A 23,408-nucleotide genomic window follows, 5' to 3' on the forward strand; every position below is an offset into this window, starting at 1 on the left:
TAAATTAGACCAACTATATTTATTTGAATATACCGGGGCAGTTAGTACACCTTTGTGCATGTCACAAATAAATTATTGTACATGTTTAATAACAATTAAATTGAGCCAGGGGGATATCCCTACAATGTTAGAAAAACGTGAAACCGATTTAATCTGGAAATTTATATTCTTTACCCAAAGGTGCGTTAAAATTCGCTATTAACGCCTCATTGGATATCCCACCTTCCTTCACAGATTTAAAACGCTGGGACAATAGACTTTTCGACACTTGTCCTCTTTGTAAGGGTAAAGGTACCTTATTACACATACTCAATAATGTTATTCGTACATTCCTATCTACATTCCAAAAGGCTAAATCGTTTCAAAGTGGCAATCTTAGTCTAGACAAGAATACCGCTCAACATCCCAAAAATTGTTTTGTTTTTTCAAATAAGTGGCGTCTTAATTTTAATCACACTAAATCTAACGTTGTTGTTGTTGGTAAACGTGTTAATTATAACAAATTATAGAATCTTGCTGACAATCACACTATGGAAGTAGATATGTACAAGTACTTAGGTGTTCATATCACCAGGAATTTATCTGATCATTCTCATATGGGAAATCGTTTCATTGGATATGTGAAGTCAATTATTGATAACCAGGACGACTTCAATAGAGTATATTATGGTAATATTCTTTGGAAATATTTGGCTTTACCAGCTATTAATTATACATGTGCTATTTCATCATATAGCGCTAGTGATTATAAAAAATTTGACAGCCCCCAAATTCAAATGGCAAGGACTATTCTTAAAGCCCAACGAAACACCCCAGCAGAAGCACTTATTGGCGATTTAGGTTGGGAAGATTTTAAAAGTATGCATGATAAGGTGAAAATTAAATATCTCTCAAGATTGCTTTCAATGGACTTACATAGATAGCCAGAGTTAATTATCAACGCTCTTCTTATTATGTCTGAGAACTCACATCCGATTTCTTGGAAATGGCTTAACTTAGTAAGGAGTACTTTAAATCTTCTCTGTTTAAATGATATTGGTATGAGTCAAATAATAATGGGTTCAAATACTCAGTCATTAAGCAATATTTTATCTAAGTCTTTCAATCATATTCATAATCAATACCGTGTGAAAAATTGGTATGAATCAACATGTCATAAATCACTTGGAAAACTATTTGCTTGACAAACTAGATTTTTATGGCGCAAGTATGAAGTTCAGAGCACGATCTAATACACTCTCGTTAGACAGATAGTTCAGCATTTGGGATAATAATTTTAATGGTATATGTACGTTATGTAATGATGGCACAGAGGATATTTTACATTTTATGATTAAATGTAAAAGGATCCTACAAAGGATGTCAGAGATGACAAACTAAATATTCTTAAGAATAACCTTTGCAATAATGGTTTCTTTTATGTTTGGAATATTTTTATATGCAGTGAGATGAATATCAAATTGCGTTTTGCTTCAGGTAGTAATGTATTTGATGGTCATGAATATGTACCATTCTCCCCAGAGTTCCAAAATATCATTCATAATATGTTTGATGCCTGTTGTAAATCGTACATAAAACGTGCATGGTCTTTAAGGACACATTTGATGGCAGATAATTTCTTTATTGATTTTTTTTATATTCAAGTTCTAATTAATGTCCTTGAGTAGGCTGCAATATTAAGCACGTTGTAAGTCATTTTCATCTTTAGCTATGACATGTATGAGAACAACATCGTCTGTCCAAAAAAGACATTTTATGTTAACACCCATAATATGAATTCCAACATCATGTTTGTCAAGCACCTTTGATAATTCATTTATGTAAATACAGAAAAGAATTGGAGATAAAACACAACCTTGTTTAACACCTTCTTCTACATCGAAATAATCTATGACTATGTCCCCAAATTTGACATTACATTGAAAATTTTTACACAAACTCTCTAAGACATTCCATACCCTTCCTCTGATGCCAACATTCCAAGCAACTGACAAGAGATCCTTTCTCCATACTGTATCAAATGCTTTTCGGAAGTCCAGGAAGGCCATATAATTATGTTGATTTATTCTCATCAAGTCTTGCAGCTGCAATACCTTTTAAAGTCAGAATATGATCCTCACACCTATGATCTTTCCTAAAGCCTCCCTGCACTTCCGAAAGAATATTATTATCTTCAATGAAAGACGAAATTCTATTTGATATGATTCGATTGAAAATTTTGGAAACACAAGATGTTAAAGTTATTCCCTATAATTATCTAAGTCCTTTTTACTACTAGACTAGTGTGGAATACTCGCACGCGCTAGCAGTACGCGCAACAGAATACGTGAAGTTGTAAACAAGTTTCGTTCATTTTATAATAGGGGGAGTCTTTATGACGGTAACTTTGTTTTTGCTTAAAAATAATTTACAGTTATTAAAATAATATTTAAATGACTAAGAATGAGAATAAACGACAGGATATTTTGTTTTTACTATCCTCTACCTATGATAGACGACATGCAGGTCCAATATTGTTATCGTAGTGGGTGCGCCGGCATCCACTACTCAAAATATTGGACCTGCCTGTCGTTTATCACACGGTAGAGGATAGTAAAAACAAAAATTTCTATCGTTTATTCTCTAATTATCAGGTGTCTACGCGTGGTCGTGGCTGTCTTCCATTGGCGTACACAGAAGAAAAGTGCCAGGAGATTGCCTCTGAAGATCCTAATAGTGACATACAATGTTGTTATGATGACGGTTGTAATGATTATATACATGATTGGATTGACGACATCAACAACTTCGAGGGTAAGTGATAATACCAAAGAAACAATATGAAGACCTGAGCGCAATAAGACCGTAAGTCCACTTGGCCCTACAACATGTATACACTAAAGTTGCGTATAGTTTCGTATAGTTTGGTAATGTTTTATACGTGTTCAGGGGCCAAAACAAATCTTTCACAACCTTTCAAGGGCCAAGTGGACTTACGGTCTTCTTGTGCTCAGGTCTTCATATGTTTTTTCCTATAATACTGATACACTCTTTTAAACAATGGTTCTAAAGAGTTCTTCGGCTGTAAACAAGGGGAATATTTACATGTGTTCTAAAGAACCCCTATTGGCTCTATAAGGAACTTTTGGGCCCTTCGGCATTATAAATAACCAAGCCCGTACGCAAGGGGGGGAGGTGTGCGGCCGCCCCCCCATTTTCAAAAGTATACAAAAAGTTCCAAAATGTCACAATTTGTGAGCATAGTTTTTACGAATTTCCAAAAAGTCCAAACTCCAAATTTTGTGAAGAAATTAAGTCCACTTTTCACTTTTTTTTTTACTCTTTAAGACCCGAGGAAGAACTTTTAATATATCATATTCGACGTATAGAAGCATAACCCCCTTGTGTGACCTCAATAACTCAATTTGCTCAAAGGTACCCTCGTGGTTCACATGGATTCTGTACCTAAGCGCAGTGATTTATAGTGCGCTACGCACGCACAACGCCTAGACCATGTAGACGTTCATCCACAAGCTCAGCACACATTACAGGTTACCGCTGACCACTGCGGCCCCATATCATTCCACAAACCATTTAGCAGCAGCATTGCAGCTAAGAAGTGCACACCCTAGTCATTCCACAATATTGACAAAATACAAAATTACATTAGTATGCAACCTTACATTCATACGCCCATTTTCCTCGACTATTTTTTCCACACGTTCAGAAGTAACGGAATGTTACACCTGTGAAGAGAGTGTGCTGAGTTTGGACGATGCCGATACGACGTGCCCTATTGTCAACTGCACCGGGGGATGTTACGTAAGTTATGTGAATTTGTAGGTACAATTTGACCCGGCAGTGTTGATTGACTCGGTAATAACATTGTATCACATGCATTTCTAGAGGAGATAAGCTTAAAAAGTCTCAAAATTAGGTCTTGACACACATTTTTCCATTAAAAGTGTGTGTTTCCCGGTCACCTATGTTTCAGATGGACATTATACATGTATACAAGTGATATGCAATGCATGAAAGCTTTTTAATTACAAACTCGAATGGTGTTCTTTTTCATTTTATATCTATGAAGATGATAATTTGAAAAGGCACCAGGCTAATTTTAAGTCATTTTAGGCGTTTGTAAAAGAACCCCATATATTATTGTGTCACAAAATTCGCACTGAATGCTACTTGAGCAAGTACGAATGCAATTACTTCTGGAGAAGGGACTATTTAAGACAAAACAGAAAAGTCATCTTCATCGTCGTCATCATTTTTATTACAAACTCGAATGGTGTTCTTTTTCATTTTATATCTATGAAGATGAAAATTAGAAAAGGCACCAGGCTAATTTTAAGTCATTTTAGGCGCTTGTATTAAAAAGAACCCCATATAATTGTGTCACAAAATTGAATGCTATTTGAGCAAGTACGAATGCAATTCTCGCGTTTCACAATACGATGCGCCGCCAGCGGTTGGTTTTGGCAGTCAAATTTTCGACTCTAGAGTCGACATCACCGTTCTACCTGCTATTGAATTTTCACGCGAGTGTGATAATAAATATATTGAAAACAGCTCCACGAAGGATTCCCTGTGATCAATAGATAGAAAATGGATCTACTATAGTTGTGAATTGTTGTTTTAGTGTGCATTCGCATGTAACAACATTATAATGACATTTAAACCCACAATGATGCATGTTCCTGTATTATATTCGTATTACGCGGGCTTTGGATGTCGACTCATTTTCCCATGATGCACTGCGTATTTTGGCCTCGACCCAGCGACCGCTGGAGGCGCATCGTATTGTGAAACGCGAGAATTATTACTTCTGTGTCACAAAATTCGCACTGAATGCTACTTGAGCAAGTACGAATGCAATTACTTCTGGAGAGGGGACTATAATTATCATATAGTTCATTCAGGACCGCGACACTCCGGCACTTGTTGGAAGACATCTAGTACAGCAGACATTACATGTTCAATGTGATTTTCTCATTTATAATTAGGATTACGTCATTGCCAGAGGTTGTTTTATTTGTGCATTAGAATGATTGACAGCAGTGGGCGGACTTATACTCTTTGTTTTGTGAGCGGTACAAAAATGTGATTCCTTGATAAATTATAGGTCATTGTAGGTCAATTCGGACCGTCTCTTCCTCAGATCTCTATGTAGGACTCTATGGTATCTTCTCATTACACGATCGTATTAGACTTGGCCGGCGACGACGCTTGCGAATTGCCTGTCTTCAACTGCTGTATAGCATGGTCTTATCTCATTATATAAAATCTCTGGTTCATTTGGCTTCCCCGAGACAGTAGCGACCGTTTGGGATACACAAGCGATCAAAGTTAGTCAATTATATTTATAGCTCGCAGTCATTTAACTCCGCATAGCGGGCCACAGAAACACGGCCTTTAATCGCGCGTGTATCACATCAGGACTACCGTGTCGAGGAAGCAAAATGGTATGCTGATAATGACAATGGTATGCTCATTGTCATTGTTTATTTATTATGATTTGCAGTCAGAAAAAAGGTCAGTCAATGTGATACGTGGATGTATCTCGGATATTACCCAAAAACGGTGTACATCTTTCAACTATATTGAGACGGATCACCCACATTACTTGCAAAAAGGGGAGATTAGATGCTGCAAGGACAACCGCTGTAATATCGGTATGTTGGGCTATTCCAGTTGAAATACATATACCTTCTATGGAATACATAACCTCAATCTTCCACATAGGGAGTGTGAATGGTTTGTTGCATAATATTAGTGGAAGGTCAACCGATGTTTCTTAATTTGACTGGAGTAAAATAATCAGGAGTGGCGTCGTATTGTGCAAATGCTCCTATTTTATAGTTTGCAGGTTTTAGGCCTATATTGTGTGCTTTTCTGTGACTCATAGACCCCAAGCCTTGGGTCAAGGCTACTTTTGCTTTAAGCAATGCGGAATGTTAAGCCTCACTATTTATTATTCAAGGCCTGTCATCGACCTGACAACAGACACGCCCACGGTACAAACAAATCGTACTTATGACAAAAAACATTAAAAAATTATACTTTAAGGTATTGTTTTGTTAGTTTCTGTATGGCACATTACACATACACATGTGTTGTGGGCGGTAAATAACTGTACGTGGCTAAAGTGAGCTTTTTGTGCTTGCAACGATTCAAACACCCCTTTGGGCTGTGAGAACAAAAGGTACACTTACTCAAGTAGGCTCTTTCACTTAACTTTCTGTTGATCATTTAATGACAGTAGCCTGCTTGGTAAAGCGTTAATACACTGTCAGTTCAGTAACCGATTTAATGGCGGATTGATAAATAGCTTGTTGGCAAATCAAATCGGTATCAAATGAACAATGCGTAACGTAATCTCCATGTTCTCCATGTTTATACAAACTCCTTGTACACGCTCGCCATTTTAATTGTTCGATTGCGGTATTGCTAACAATGATACCATTTCCCAATTGGATAATCTGTATAAATTATATTTGTTTGGAATAGAAATGGAACCGCTTTAAAGATTAACAGAATAGTACACAATACATGTTTTAGGAAACTGCACAACATATAGTTCTGTTATTTGTAATTTCTTACAATATGTCCAAAGAATCAGACGTTTCGGAAACTGACAGTTTTCTTTATCCATACTATTGTTGTAAGGACGATCTGTATAGAGCTGATGATTTCTGCTGCTTAGCAACGGAGTTGCCAGTTGAATTTTCGTCAGTTATCAGATCGTCAAAACATGACAATGAGTTTGTGTTCCTTTGTATTGATTGAGGGATATATTTTCATTTTAGGGAAATCTAGCCCATCGAGAAAGGCTCCACGAGTAAACATCCATTTCTAAGCTTATCTAGTTGGTCTTTTCTAGATGGAATAGGAAAATTGGGTTAGGCGAATTTAATTATGGCGTAGGGAGGAGTGATTTGTCCGTACCATAAGTCTAAACAATAGGCGTAATATTGCAGAAGAGCAAGAGTTCACTGAGCAAAGTTGAAAGGGTATAATGGCTCTAGGCATTTCTATACCATAAAAAGATATTCACGTGTTGTTTATTCAGTAAAGTAATTATGCGACCACATTACTTATTTCACTTAAAGTGATATTCTTTGAAGGAAAATTTATATGAGTATATCTGTCCATATTAATATTGACCTTTTGTCCTGACATTGCCCTTATAAAGTCCCGGCCACGAAAAACTTTCACCATCTTGACCCCGGGCTCGATGCAACAGTGTACTTCGGTTATATTTATAAATGCGCTTTTATAAATTCGCACGTGACCACCTCCGCGCTGCCATAACAGCTTATAGTCAGTAAGCATGGTAAGTCTCGAAGTGACCTTCTGCATAGCGAGTGTTCTTCCTATACATTTGAATGTAAAGGCGGAACAACATGAGTCTGCTGTGCAGCAAAATTGCTAAATTGTCTACTTTGTTCAACTTTGTATATTGCTAACGTTTCCGTCGTTGAATATTTTTTCTGTCGTCAAATACTTTCAAAATGTTGTTTTTGATAACATATTACAAATTCGGAATTGCAAAATCTGTAATAAATTTGCAATTCAATTAATACGTAAATTTGATGATATTTAAATGCAGAGTTCCTATCCTTTTCTTTATACAGTGGTCAATGCATAAGGATTTGGTTACGCTTGCTGGTCTTGGTATGTCGTGCCCATGGGTCACATGCGTATTTATAAAAGCGCATTTATAGATATAACCGAAGTACACTGCTCAATATGCTCTAATGTTTCATATTAATTTTATCTTGTTACTATATAGATGAACCGGAACTGACATGTTTTGAAACGTTAGATTGGAAATCCCCATCGAAAACTGGACACATTTGCGGTTATAATAGCTATGGTAGCAATTTGCCATTTGGTTCTGAATTTTACCACTACCTTTTTGGCAGTCTCTTTGGGGGCGGGGATTGGTCACAGTACTCACAATACGGCTCAAGCTGGTTTGCTGGAGGTGGTATATTTGGAGGTTTGTTTGGTACTGGTGGGCCTGGAGCAGGCGGTACTGGGTGGCCTGGTGCCGGGGGGTACTGGTGGGCCCGGTGCCGGCGGTACTGGGTGGCCTGGTGCCGGGGGTACTGGTGGGCCCGGTGCCGGCGGTACGGGTGGGCCTGGTGCTGGCGGTACGGGTGGGCCTGGTGCCGGTGGTACGGATGGACCTGGTGTCGGTGGTGATGATTATCCCTTTTGGTGGTCAAGTACTTATGGTTATGATGACTATACTGTGCAAGCTTCTTTTTGCGAAATTCTTGAGGAAAATGGATATAACGGTGGATTTTATCAGCCATGTGATGGAACATGTTACGTAAGTATTCATTTAAGGCATCATGTTAGTCTGGTCCTGTAGATCATTCCTATAATTGACCCTTTCCTGCTTGCCGTGGATGGAGTGGACATCGATATCACGTGCTATATACAACGAAAGTGATGTCACGGGATAATCACGTGATTCCCTTTTTGGCCTCGTTTTTGTTGTTTGATAAAATGTAATCGATGTGATATCGATGTTCACAAATTAACAACAGGAAGGTGTCAAATAGAGGCATAGAGGTGCTAATTATAGGCATGGTCAATAGCGGTACGTTATTAATGATAACAAAAGAAGTACCGCTAAAATATACCTAATTTCTTAACATAATCTTTATATAATGAACCACTTGTCTTGAATCATAAGTTATACTGGTAACAAAAGTTATGTCATAACTTTTGTCCAGTGTGTAGTTATTTTTTGAGACAAATGCAAAATTAGTCACAAAATTTATCAGGGGGTGTAGTACCACCTTAATGATTCTTTCTATCGTGCAATGTATTGTATCGAGCATAATAATTAATTTTGCCGGGTTTTATCGTTGTTTTGTTATTTAAATTAAAAACAGTTAGTCGTGAGCACGGTCGCTAATGAGCTGAATCGGCTAGTTGTGAAATGAGGATCTCGAAGAATCTCATGGTTTCTCGCTCACAATCCGTGTACAATAATTTAGACAAAAACACGCTGAGCACTTGCTGACCTGAAAGATATTAAGGTGTATACTGGCATCTGTTTTTTTCTGAAAAACATTTCAAAACTGCTTCCAAATTGCTAAGGAGGCATGTACATTTAATTCTGTGATAACAAACGAGACCAAGTTTGCTTTATTTTTGTTGTTTTTGAAAACCTTAGGCGACATTCGTCTACCTCCTCTCCGATTTACCTAATCATGAACTTTTTTGACTTCATTTTCATGTAGTTCACACAAATCTCCTTCCTTTGGAATATTTATAGGTATGTGTTATTTAGATTAAGTGTCTAAGTTGTTCTTCAAAAATGATGGAAAAATGCGATATTACCGATTGTGGGCCTTTCTCGTGGCATTTTTTGCGTCACCAATCAATCAACATTCGGGTTGTCCGCGCCCAAACGCAAATACCGCGCCGGCGCGCGGTATTAACTTGGCATGACACTCGCGCCATGCAAGTGGTGGCCAGTGTGATACGCGTTCAGTTCGTCACGTTATAAAAAAGTAAACAAAACGAAAAAACAAAACCCCTGAATATTTTCAAAGCACATTTCATCTTCGCCGATAACTAGCTACCTCCCGGTTGATTTACGTCAACTTATAAAACATTTTCGTGGCATTTGTGTACAAAACCGTTTTATCTTTCATATAAGATTGTGTTATTTAAATTACAAACAAAAAATTAAGTTTAAATATGGTGCCTTTCCCCCAACATTTTACTGAAATTGTGTATTTCAAAACACACGTTTATTTTTCACCTAAATAATCTTTGAATTCCTTCTTTTTTTGCGACATGCAAGTTCACCAATTTGGTATGATAATTTGAGAGAGTCATAATTTTTCGTGTTAAATAAAACAATCTCTTCAAACAGGGGAATGTCACGGGCTGATTGTTCTCCAACCTCATTTGACCTTCGCAAAAAAGTGTCTACCTCGAGGTATTGGTATTCAAAACCTTTGTATCGGTCATATATTTGAATTATACGAATGTGTTATTTGAATTACTGCCGAAAAATGGAATTTAATACTGTGTTTTTCCAATTTTTGTACTGAAATTTGCTAGTTCAAAAACACGCTATTTATCCATCCAAATAAACTTAGATCTACTTATTTTTTTGCAATGTGCAAGTTCAATGGGTTGGCATGATAATTTGAAAGTTTTGTAATTTTTCGTGTTAAAACAAAGAAATTAGAGCTCTTCAAACAGGAAAATGTCATGAGCTAATTAGTATGCATAATTGGTCACGGTACTCGCACTGGTTGTTATGCATATTTACTTTCACACAGAGCAGCGTTTGAGCGTGCTCACGACTGACTGAAAACAAAAACCCATAGCACTACGCAAATGTTCAAGGTATGATAGAGAGAGCCATTGGTAACTATTTGAATACCGATAGCTCAATACGATGAAACTAAACTTCCTACCTAATTCTAATATGACTGCTGTATAAATAACCATAGTAGACTTTATTGAGGGATTTTACAGTTTGTTGTCGTCATCTGTATCACTGTCTTGCTACTAGGCTAGTTGACCTTTTCGGTAAATCCCATAAGCCTTTGCGAGTACACCTGAGATGTCGTCATTTGACGTCACGCCGACTTGGAATGCGCAGTAACGATGTTCACTAAACGATGTGTGCATCGGCTTGGGCTTGACGTGTACTGACGTCAAATGACGACATCTTAGATGTACTCGCAAAGGCTTATGGGATTTACCGAAAAGGTCAACACTTTTACAATAAAGTCTATTTTGGTTATTTATACAGGAGGTAGACACTTTTTTGCGAAGGTCAAATGAGGTTTGAGAACAATCAGCCTGTGATATCCCCCTGTTTGAAGAGCTCTAATATCTTTATTTTAACACGAAAAATTATAACTCTCTCAAGTTATCATACCAAACTGGTGAACTTGCATGTCGCAAAAAAAAAGGAAATCATAGATTATTTAAATGAAAAATAAACGTGTGTTTTGAACTAAACAATTTCAGTAAAAGGTTAGGAACAAAGCACCATATTTAATTTTTTGTTTGCAATTTAAATTACACAATCTTAAAAATCACAAATATGAAAGATAAAACGGTTTTGTACACAAATGCCACGAAAATATTGTACAAATTGACGTTAATCAACCGGGAGGTAGATCGGCGAAGATGAAATGTGCTTTGAAAATATTCAGTTTTTTTTTCATTTTGTTTACTTTTTATGCTGTGACGAACTGAACACGTACCCGGTATCACACTGGACACCACTTGCATGGCGCGAGCGTCACGCAAAGCTATACTGCGCGCCGGTGCGGTATATGTGTTTGGGCGCGGACAACCCGAATGTTGATTGATAGGTGACGCAAATTTTTGAAGAACAACTTATGCTGGTTTCATACCTGCCGCTTACCGCTGAGCGGCGTGGCGCACGCACGCGTATTGCAGACGAACGGACACAATCAAGGCTTGTCATTGGTTGAAACGCCTTGCCGCTTGCCGCAGCGGCAAGGGGCAGGAAAGTGCTGGAGGCTTTAGACACTTATTCTAAATAACACATACCTATAAATATACCAAACGAAGGAGAATTATGTGAACTACATGAAACTAAAGTAAAAAAGTTCACGAAAGTGCTGGAGGCTTTTTAGACACTTATTCTAAATAACACATACCTATAAATATACCAAACGAAGGAGAACTATGTGAACTACATGAAACTAAAGTAAAAAAAGTTCACGATTACGTAAATCAAAGAGGAGGTAGACGAATGTCTCCTGAGGTTTTCAATTTGGATAAATTCAACAAAAAGTTACTGCCATTAAATGACCAAAACCAACGAAAATAAACCAAACTTGGTTTCGTTTTTTTATCACAAAATTAAATGTAAATGCCTCTTTAGCAATTTGGAAGCAATTTTGAAATGTTTTTTTTCCAGAAAACAGATGCCAGTATACATGTAGGCATACACCTTATCTTTTAGGTCAGCCAGTGCTCAGCGTGTTTTTGTCTAACTTATTGTACACGGATTTTCGAGCGAGAAACCATGAGATTCGTCAAGATCCTAATTTCACAACTAGCCGATTGAGCTCATTAGCGACCGTGCTCACGACTGATAGTACATTAGTGGTGGTTTTTTTCCAAAATCATCGGATTGTCGGCAAATTACAATGAGTCTTATATAAAAATAAATGCGCGGTTGTTGCCAACTTGCTGTTGTTATACAATAGCTTTATTTTAATAGTAGTTACTAATGATAAGAAATTGCCGAAGAAAATTTTATTAGGCAAAATATATATCCGTCGCCGTACACCCCACAGTCAGACCGGTTTAGCGACGAGCCTGTGTGGAAGATTAAGATCATGTTTTCCATAGGGGAATTAGTCTAATTTTGTTGCTTCAGAATCAGATCCCCAATGAAGATATTTAACATCAATGGCGACAGAAGCATTAAATTTAAGTGTGGGTAATTTTTATGGTGGGTTTTAGTAGACCATTTTCAATTTTAGACTATTTCCCCCTATTTTAACGCAATAATATTAGCATTTGATCATTCAGTACACGCCAAGCGTGCAAAATTGTTCAATTGTACCCTCTTTTATTGCTTTATTTGTTTCTTCTATTAGGATTTCAGGGGTCGTCCCCCATGTAAAATTCATGTAAAAATTTAGGGAGTGGACGTCCCCATGTAAATTTTAGGGGGACGTGTCCTCCGCTTCCGCTGCTTATGTTTAACAATTCAAAAGATTAATTCAAATTTTAATCCACATAGACCATTAAAAGAATAAGTTATCTTATATTCAAAGGAAGGTGACCTGATAATTTTGGAAAATGGAAAACTTAAAAATTTACGTATAAATTGTCGTCCCTTTAGCATTCATGCAAAAAGAACAATGTGAATGTTCCTTGGAAATTGCACTAATTCCTTATGGAATTGCTGAGATTATACAGCATGATAATCATGATAATAAAGGCTACAATGTTTTTATTAATGATATTCATGTAATAAATTGATATCAAATGAGAGATCATATTTTCTCATTAACATAATGATGAGGAGTTCCAAATCGGTTTAATTCCGAAGATATCAACAACAAAAAAACTGTCGAATTAGTCTCAAACGTGGTATTCAACAGTTTTGTGATGATTTCTTCAGAAAGATACCATATTTGGAACGCTTAATTTGAATATGTTAATGAGAAAATATGAGTTTTCACCTGATACCAAAATCTGCATTGTAATGGGTAAAGTGGGGGGGGGGGGGATGAGGCTGTCAATCAGGTTGTCTACCTAATTATCTGTTCAAAACCACAAACACGTTAAATTCCACAAGACTTTTGCAACTCTTTGAAGATGATACCTGGTACTCAAGAACAAGGCTGTCTTGAAGGTGTTTATGATTTGGAAACATGTGAGGAACATCAAGGACCCGATGGCGACCAATTTCTTCAATGCTGTAATACCAGTTTATGCAATGATGGTGAGTAAAACTAATAGTAAGGCCTAAAAAATTTGTTTGATTGGCGTAACATTAAAAAAAAAAAATTAGGGTAGGTAGGTCGGGATTCTTCTTCTTTTTTTTTTTTACTTTTTAAGCTGTAAATTTCGTTTGATAAAGGCTTGGAGTTATGAATGAGAGAGTCGACAGGAAATTTAAGCCGGGGGTTGAAGGAGGTAGATTGTTATGAACTTGATATATGTAACCGCAAAAATGTTAAAGGTCAGGTCCAGGTCATCCGAGGTGAATTGAGTATAGATTATCAGATTGTCGATCATAATTCTGCGCCAAAATTGTTAAAGGTCATTTGAGGTTAAGTATATGGTTCACAGTGTCAACACCCTGTATTATAAATATTTTTTCCATACAGCTCTATACTCCGTTGAAATCAATATTCTATTATTAACACAGATAAAGAAAGTTTACATATGCATTGTGTTATAGGACTTGCACCTGGAACTTAACTGAATGGGCTAAACGTGTTCCTTTACTTATAAAATGCAGTAAAAGATATCCACAGCTAGCTGCAAGGCCTCGCTAATTAGTGTATTGCTTTTCGAGTTAGTGTACTGGAAACAAAAACCCTGGTTTTACCTGAAAACAAATCGATTTTTCTTGTAATAGAAACATCATATGGGGTACTAGAGCATGCACAAATCGTAATAGTGTGTAGAATGTATAAACTCTGTGGTATCTCATATGATAGTCATGGTATGCTTAGCCTGAGTCGCTCGGCCTATCTCAAACAAAATCGCCATGCGTAGCTGTTGAAAAACGAGAGGATTCGCTGTACTATCACGGCAATTTTTGACACGAAGATATAGGGATGATGACGATGTGTGGTTATCATTAACACATTATGTGGTTTAAAGATAAAGGTACGGTCTTTATATGAACAGAAATTCCATCCAAATATTCAAAATCAAAAGTCAACTTTCATTACATACTGACCGACCCTCGTATATCTATGGGTCTCCTCTATCCAGTGATACAAAAATAAGTACAAACATTCCCGACATAATATCGTTATGACGTCATAATGTGTGCGCGCCCATGGAAATTTGGGAAATTCTGTCCATGTACAAAAGGATAGGCAAAAATTGATTTTCGGCTAAAAAGTCTAAAAACATGTAATTTTCACCGAATTTTCTCCTAAAAAAGTTGGCAACCCTCGGGTATGGAGCTGGGGTAAACATTTTATCACTAAAATGAGCGCAAAGGATGGATCTATAATTAGCTAGGGTCGTTTAGTCGTAAACACGCGCTGTTTTTGATTACGGATGAAAATGGGGGGGGGGGGGTTATTAGTCGATCAATTAGACAACCTAATCTGTAATGAAAATGAATTGGGAGGTAATTCTTATTTTGGGCGTAATTCTTATTGGAGTGATGGATTTGAGTGTATGTCTAAAACCTAAAAATAGTCTGCTACGACTAGAGTGATGAGATTATTCGTATTTGTGATTCAACTTATAATTGACGACCGAATTAAAAAGGCTAGTTTGCGTCTGACGTCAGGGCAAAGGCGCGATGTGATTGGTTACTGACCTGCGCAGTACGGCATTTTTGGTCGGGTTGACAGGATGTCATACGCAAACTAGTCTTTTTAATTCGGTCTTCAATTATAATATTAATACAGCTGGTACTTACACTAATTCGACCAACACCTGTACTGAAGACGAGTTTTCCTGTGATGACGGATTGCGGTGTATCCCGGAAAGCGATCGTTGTGATAAGATCCCAAACTGCAATGATCACACTGATGAGATTAATGATTGTTCTTGTGACTCAAGTGACGAGTTTCGATGTGTTTCCGGTGAATGCATAGCAAAATCCTGGTATTGTGATAGATTTGTCGACTGTTTGGATTCAAGCGACGAATCAAATGATCACTGCGGTAAGTTTCCCAGTTCTACTGAACGTTTTCAAACTTGCCCTGTCATATAAAGTCGTAATTGGTATGGAAATCTGCTTCATCTAACTTGAAATAGTACATCCACTTTTATACCAATCAGAATATACTTATTATAGGGTATATTGCTGATAGCGATTGATAGACAAAAATGATGCATGCTGGGAATGAAAAGGGCTCAAATTCGATCTGTTTTAGCCCCTTTTATTCCCAGCATGCATCACGTTTGCCTAACAATTGCTGTCAGCAATATACCTAATATTCAGATCAATTATTATTATTATTTGTGATGCGATCAAGCAAAATCAGTCGGAACTCGGCAATAATAAATTTTCAGTTTCCTATAGGATAGTAAAAAGCATTTACAAAGCTAGATTTTGCAGAAAACCCCATTGAAATTGAACAACCAGTTCCAAAGATATGAGCAATTAAAGAGTTTCCAAAACAAGAAGAAACAAAAGGAAAAGTTTCTTTTGTTTGGCTATATCTCAAAATCAATATTTCCGAGTTCCGACTGATTTGGCTTGATCGCATCACATTTTTAAGCTGAATTTATACTCGATCGCCGAGCGATTGCGATGTACAGCTTTTGGAAAGCGATTGGCAATCGCAGAATTTCGCAATGCATCGCCCGCACACCGACATCGCCCGGTTAATAATTACATTATACAGCAGAGACACTGAAATGAATACCCGGGATCGATACACGTGAATGTGCACGATTTGATAGTCAGACGATAAATCTTTGGATACCGGGGTAGAAAATGATGAATATCTCCCGTAATTGATTTAGTCTAAAGAAGCCAGATTTTGTTCCTTGCACTTGAATATATGTGTTCAACGGATATGATAGTCGTTAGCTTGCTTCTTGAGAAAGAACCATTCCGTCTTGAACTCAAAAACTGACAAAAATATTATGATTTTATATGTGCCGAACTATAGTGCAGCGTAGGCTAGCTGCACTCACTCGTGCAAGCATTCTAAAATCATATGACCATTGACCTCATAATGGCGTATACATGCTCACTCACACACAGAGGTCAATTACCAGGCTATTGTCAGTAGCCTTAGTCGGATGTCCCTGGGCTCATCATGTGTCTCAAAGGTCGGAACAAAATGGCCATGCGTGGCTGTGGATTCAACCTACCATGGCGATTTCTGCCATGAAAATATCGGGGCGATGACACTGTGGCCCGTCGCTCTTGCATTAAATTTACCACGGCGATAGTGATTGGTGTTAATAGTTATTGCCTTGAATTCAGCACCGAACGTTAATAATCTAGAAAGGAAATTAATTAATTAATTAATTAGCAAAATAATAGAACCAGGTGGTTGGAAATGATTGGTTAATGCATTCACGTGTCAAGCGAAATCGCCCAAAGTTGATATTTATTCAACTCGCAAAAGTGACGTCGATTTTGCCTCGGCGATTTGTATCGATTGATCGGCTTGACGCTCTGAAAAAAAGTAAACACTGAGCATGCGTGAGAATCGCTTTTATGTAAAAGCGATCGAGTATAAATTGTGACGCGATCAAGCAAAATCAGTCGGAACTCGGAAATATTAAATTTTCAGTTTCTTATAGAATAGTAAACAGCATTTACAAAGCTGTATTTTGCAGAAAACCCAACTGAAATTGAACAACCAGTTCCAAAGATATGAGCAATTAAAGAGTTTCCAAAACATGAGGAAACAAAAGGAAATATTTCCTTTGTTTGGCTATATCTCAAAATCAATATTTCCGAGTTCCGACTGATTTTGCTTGATCGCATCACAATTTAGCTTTAGTTTCTTATAGAATAGTAAACAGCATTTACAAAGCTGAATTTTGCAGAAAACCCAACTGAAATTGAACAACCAGTTCCAAAGATATGAGCAATTAAAGAGTCTCCAAAACATGAGGAAACAAAAGGAAATATTTCCTTTTTTGGCTATCTCAAAATCAATATTTCCGAGTTCCGACTGATTTTGCTTGATCGCATCACAATTTAGCTTTAGGCGTATACTTATTATTCCAGATTACCAGTTATGGGGGGAAAGTTCCTGGTCTTCTTCGTCTCCAAGTAGTGTCTATCCGTATCCTTCGTATTTTAGTAGCTATGATTACTGTCTAGAAGGATTTATATGTTATGATGGTCTTGTATGTGTCAAGGGAAGTTGGAGATGTGATGGCATCAAAGACTGTAATGACGGCAGCGATGAGCTGGACTGTGATACTATCACTAATAGTTATAGTAAGTGATTACAGAGAACTCTATGTATTATTGGATGGGCGAGTGCAATAGCTTTGTTTTGAATTGTATGTATCCCAACTAGGCAATTAGCAAAGGCGGCGGAGAAGGGGGGGGGGGATATGGGGGAACAATCCCAACGTTTTCCTATGAGGGACGTCTTCCTAAATATTAAACTTCCTTTTTAGCTCAAACATCGTGGCATATCATAATTCGGAACAGATGTATGGGCCGAGGCTTGAACCAGTAACAAATGGTTACTAACGTACAATAAGGCAGCGAGTTTTATTTTCCAATGTGCTGATGTGCATGATTTTTACTGGGAGTTGAGGAAATAACGAAAAACTTTCGTTTTGACCTATTATTTGTTATAACTTAATACAGTATATGAAGAGCTTTGTTTCAAAACCCCTTACATCCACTTTTGGCCAAATTGAGTTATTGGCATAATATTATAGTGTGGGTAAAAATACACATTTTGGTGGTTGTTTGACCTTCATACTACCTTCCCTTCCGGAGTTATCGCATATTTCCCGTTTGGGAAATCTTAGGGAATTTCCGGAAATCTGAACTTCAAATGAATATAGAATTGATTTGTTTTAAATTTTTTGATGTATAATGGTAGTCTGGAATGTTCTTTACCTATTAAAACCAAAAGGAACTGTTTTTGGGTCACTATGTTTGAAAAAATCATTTTAATTAACAAAAGGTGTAGATTCGGAAATAAAAAAAAAATGCCATTTTCCCGAATTTAATTAAAAATTCATAATTAAAAAAGTAAATGAGATATTTCAATTTTTCTTTTTGATTTTCAAAGCATTAGTCAAGTTACATAATGTAGTGCAAACAAATGGGCTCAAATTTGATTGCAAAGGTGGTTTCTAGAAAAGGGGTAAATTTATTTTGTTGCAAAACCCCTTACATCCACAAAAGGTGCGATATAAAAGAAATAATAAAATAAATACGAAGCCTTGAAAATTGTCCCAAACGTATTCTTTTAGTTTCTATTCATCAACACTTTATCCAATCCCAAATTGAATCAAATCGAACAAGTAATACTTGCACAATTAAAAAAAGCTGTTTTTCTCAAAAAGTCAAAAGTGGATGTAAGGGGTTTTGCAACAAAGCTCTTCATATGTAGAAATATAGCAAGATGTATGCACGAACCATCTACATATCTAGGCCTTCATTTTACGTAGCTTTGAAAGGCATTATAAAAAAAATCATGACATATTCAATTTTGATGTTATCAATATAATCATAAAACATCCCTGAAATTTAATTAAGAGATAATTTCCTTCCGATATATTAATCACAGTATCGAAGTCTCCAAGACTGGTCACTTTCTAAGTATTCTAAAATACTTCGAATGTATGGAAACCTGCCTCATCCAACTTGAAATACGAGAGTCATTCAAAAAGTTCTACCTCCACCGTCGTCACACCTCTGATATCTTACGTACCAGGAAAATGACCCATAAACATACTCTTAAATCTTGGCTGCAAGACAAAAAATATTTGATTAAAATATGATTTTTGGTTGTTAAGAAATGTTGGTTAAAGCGAATACAGATTTGGTACATCAGAAATGGTCTGAAAAGAAAGGCTAATTTTGATTAAAAAGGTTGTCCGCATCTATATGGAAATCATTTACAGAAATATTTTTGAAAATGATTAAATTGCTTTATATTTTATGCAAATAATCAAATCAATATCTAATGTTTTCAGATAGTACAGTTGTACTGGGTATCGTGTCTTTTGCACAACAAAACTGACACATAGCCTTCATATTGACCCTTTTCAATAGGTTGTTGACTTTGATCGGGTGAGCACTTGTTGCTTCAAGTCGTATTAATTGGTTCAAAAGTTAAAATCAAATAAGTCGCATGCTCTGTTTTTATACAGGGTGTCCCAAAAAGAGGCCCCTCATTGCGCCCTCTTTTTTCTCCTATTTCTGAAAAGTTGATCAAATATATGTAAAAAAACCTTGAGTCTTTAGCTTTAAAAAACCAAAACAATTATATCAATCGGCTCACAACTTTTGAAGATATGCTCTTTTAAATAAATGTACCCGTTTTTCACTCTGTCCACGGAGAAGGTTTGGCTACTTCAAAGATTGAAAAGGAGTAACATACCATACATGAATATCAAACATTCCTCAATGATAACTTTATAAAATAACTTTATTTATGGAATGGGCTTTAGCGGTGGGTTTATGGGCAATGGATTTTGTTAATAGTGTTATTAGTTTGTGGGTAAAATGGATGCCGAATGGGACATCTTTTGCTTTACTTGCAATTACTTATTTTGTTCTTGGTTATTTATGCCTTTTTGTTTTATTATGTTTCTTACATTATTACTTTGTTGTTTCTTGCTTCTTTGCTCTATTTAGCTTAAAAGGTAGCCCTAAAAGGCTGTTTGGTTTGTCTTTGGTTCTTCTGAAGTGAGTTCACTGTGTTGCTCGGCCCTCTACCTGGTTGCCTACATGGCGAATACAGGTTTTAGCCCTGATCCTTATTACATCAATTGCGTTGCGTACCATCCTTGTGCGCCAGTATTAATACGTTTGCGAAGATCTTGAATTTTGCCTCAAAGGAAAAAATCAAGTGGTGTGAGGTCTGGTGATCGTGCAGGCCACTCCACAGTATGAACCATCCCAACCACTCTGTTTGCTATCCGTGGACAGAGTGAAAAACCGGTACTTTTATTCAAAAGGGCATATCTTCAAAAGTTGTGAGCCGATTAAAATAGTTGTTTTGGTGTATTAAAGCTAACGATTAAAGGTTTCTTTACATACCAAAATATATTTAATAAACTTTTCAGAAATAGGAGAAAAAGAGGGCGAAATGTGGGGCTTCTGTTTTTGGGACATCCTGTATTTAGTAAGTATACCGTATTCACTCGATAGTTAGCACATGTGCTTACTATCGAGGGCTTTTGAAAACGTGCAAAAACGAAAAAAAATGAACAGCGCCATCCACAAAAGTGACAAAAGTGTAAAGGGTTTTGAGCAAATCATCGATACACATAGCTATATACGAACAATTAAACCTACAAATTTGTGTGTTAACTACATTAGCTCAGTTGGTAAAGCGACAGAATTTGAATCATCTTAAGAAGAGCGAACTGAGCAGAAGTTCGAGGCTCGTTATAAACTTTTCCGTTGATTAATTTTTATTTTGGGGTTTGAGCTTTTCTTGATAAATTTAATCTTTTTTTGCTTTGTTTTTCATTTTGTTTCTTTATTGTTTCTTATTTGCTTTATTTTGTTTTGTTTTTTCTTTTTTTTTCTTTTTCTTCTTTCTTTTTTGTTCTATTCATACTGGGGTCATGGGCTGTTTATTCAACAATGTAGTTGGGCATGCCCTCAATGTTAAAATGAGGTGGTCATGGTCCTCTTTGCCATTACACGCTACAAAAATTCCATATTTTTCAAAGGCTCTGATGATGGTTCCCTTCTATCAAATGACTATCATTGAAGACTGAGTTCCGCAGTCTATTTCAAAATACTGACTTCGTTTTACATCAAGAAGGACACAATAACTGCGACTTAAACGTGATATGGACATGCTTTTTAACCGCAAAGAAATCTTTTGCATTTTATAATTTTAACCTTATCCATTATACTTTTATGATTTTGTGCAATACGAAAAATAAAAAAACAAAGAGCGTGTTTATAGTAACCCAGATTATGCGGTATTTAGCTGGACTGCCACGCAGTCTATATTTGTTTATGTTTTACTAACCATTGCAAATCTAGACTGCGCGGTAGTTAGCTAAATAACAGAAAGATTGTCTCACTATAAACACGCTCATTGTGTAACATGTAAAATCCCGCTCCGATTCAATTGTGCCTGTTACATTGTGTGCTTTATTGAATCAGGGACCTTGTATAGAGGCCCTGCATGAAATTATCGATTGGCTCCAGACAAAGGATTTGAACCGGTGTCCTTCACCGTAGTTATAGCGGAGTGCAGTCCATTCAATCAAATGTTGTCATCAACCTATTTGATCGTAGTGCAGGGTTATGTGTGTGAGACGAACTGTCACGGTAGATTGCAATCATGCTTTTATTGAATGCATTTGAGTAGTCCGCCATATTTACGGGATGATACGTCACATGCAAGGTCTCTATATGGAGGGACTGTAAACGGCTTCCACCCATTGTACCATGCGAGTTGCTGGTTTACAAATTATCCTCAGTTGAGCAAGCATGAATAATACGTTGATCAATAGACCCTGGTACGAATCCAAAGCACAGTTACAGCACAGCGCGTGGCTTGTCTTGTACATTGCGAAATGAGCCTACATGTTTGCCTATAATGACAGACTCTAGAAATGCCAACATAAATCTTCAAAGAACATCATCTTAAGAATTATTTCAGTATCGAAATCAGTAGGAATACCAAGCGTACGGTGTACACATTCCAGAAAAAATATAATTTTGTTTGTTCTAGCATTCTGTATCTCCACAAAATTATCACATTTTGTCTTCAAAATCCTATGTAAATGATTTTCCATGCTACACAGAAATTGTGTTCGACAAAGGATAGATATTATACACAATTTTACATAACTTAAAAAAGATATTGGAATATTTTGATGTTTTTTTATATTTAGTAGGGCAACATGAGTAAATAATAAAATTCAAACATAGCGCACTCGGCGCAACTCGCATACAATCGAAGGTCGAAAAGATAATCTGATAACAATAGCTTGACAATAATTTGTTTCCAGTCCCTGATTAAATGGCCAAAAATACGCCAACAATGACATAACAACAAGCCAAAGACGAATTCTGATCACCAAGTGGGTTGGAGAAGTATGGAAGGACATTACAATGAAGGGAACCAGACATAGACTGTACATATTTCGAGGAGCATAACTAACACCAATTGGTGTCGTATGACCTTTGACATGCATGCATTCTTTTGTCGAGAGTGACATGGTCTTTCAATGGTGATGGAAGCGATATCGCCAATTTTGAGGTCGCCATTGGATTAACACATGATCATGAAATCTTCACAAACAATTCTAAATTTGTTATGTGGTGTCAAAGCAAAATTATCTTACTCTAAAACCGTCGGGGTTCTGCAAAGTACCCCACTGCAAGTATGTTAATTTTCCATTTGTAATTGCTAACCGTGTATTTTGAATGGGGCTGTCAGCCCTGTATCTTCGCCAGCCTCGTACGTCACGGTCGCGCTTCCTATGCCGCCTGTGCCGAGTGTCCTTGTCAGACTTGACTATGCATCAGTGGTCATGAAAGGATTCAATTAACCTCTGCCCCAGTAATCCCAAGCAATTGTCTGAAATTGCTCCTCGGAGATGTATCATGATAGTCATATAACCATAGATGAACTCCTGGATGGGGCAGCTTTAATTAGCATGAGGCCGCATTGATATGTAAATAGCGTATTGTTATTTAAATTTGCGCCCAGACGTATTGAGGGCGACAGTCATGTTATCCAGACGGAGAATGGCTGCATATGTCGGGCATGTCAATTTGCTGAGTGAAGGCTGATAATCACCTTTCTGTATAGGTAATAAGCTAGTATATTTCGTGTACCAGTTGGTAAAAAAAAAAATTAGTATCATATTAAATATATTAAATGTATAAACTTTGAAATTTACATGAATTTGAAGAGCAGAGCTTCGAAATGTAGCTAAGTCAGGTGATGTGAAATTCTGCTGCGTGACCCCCTCTGCGTGGTAGAATTATATTCATAAAACATTGAATTTAACAGATATCATGGGTAGCCAACCACGATTTATCAGCA

The 23,408-nt window shown here is 36.9% G+C and overlaps 1 protein-coding gene across 1 annotated transcript in view; it reads left to right on the forward strand.

The window, feature by feature from the left end:
• LOC140139587 (uncharacterized) overlaps positions 1-23,408 on the forward strand; it is a 54,659-nt gene that overhangs the window by 446 nt on the left and 30,805 nt on the right. The window contains exons 2-6 of the mRNA XM_072161292.1: positions 2,634-2,793; positions 7,911-8,323; positions 13,342-13,468; positions 15,126-15,383; positions 17,417-17,632. Coding sequence (XP_072017393.1) covers positions 2,634-2,793; positions 7,911-8,323; positions 13,342-13,468; positions 15,126-15,383; positions 17,417-17,632 — 1,174 coding nt within the window. The remainder of the gene's footprint in view (positions 1-2,633; positions 2,794-7,910; positions 8,324-13,341; positions 13,469-15,125; positions 15,384-17,416; positions 17,633-23,408) is intronic.

The sequence above is a fragment of the Amphiura filiformis genome, chromosome 18 (assembly GCF_039555335.1).
Source record: "Amphiura filiformis chromosome 18, Afil_fr2py, whole genome shotgun sequence".
Classification (NCBI taxonomy): Eukaryota; Metazoa; Echinodermata; class Ophiuroidea; order Amphilepidida; family Amphiuridae; genus Amphiura; species Amphiura filiformis.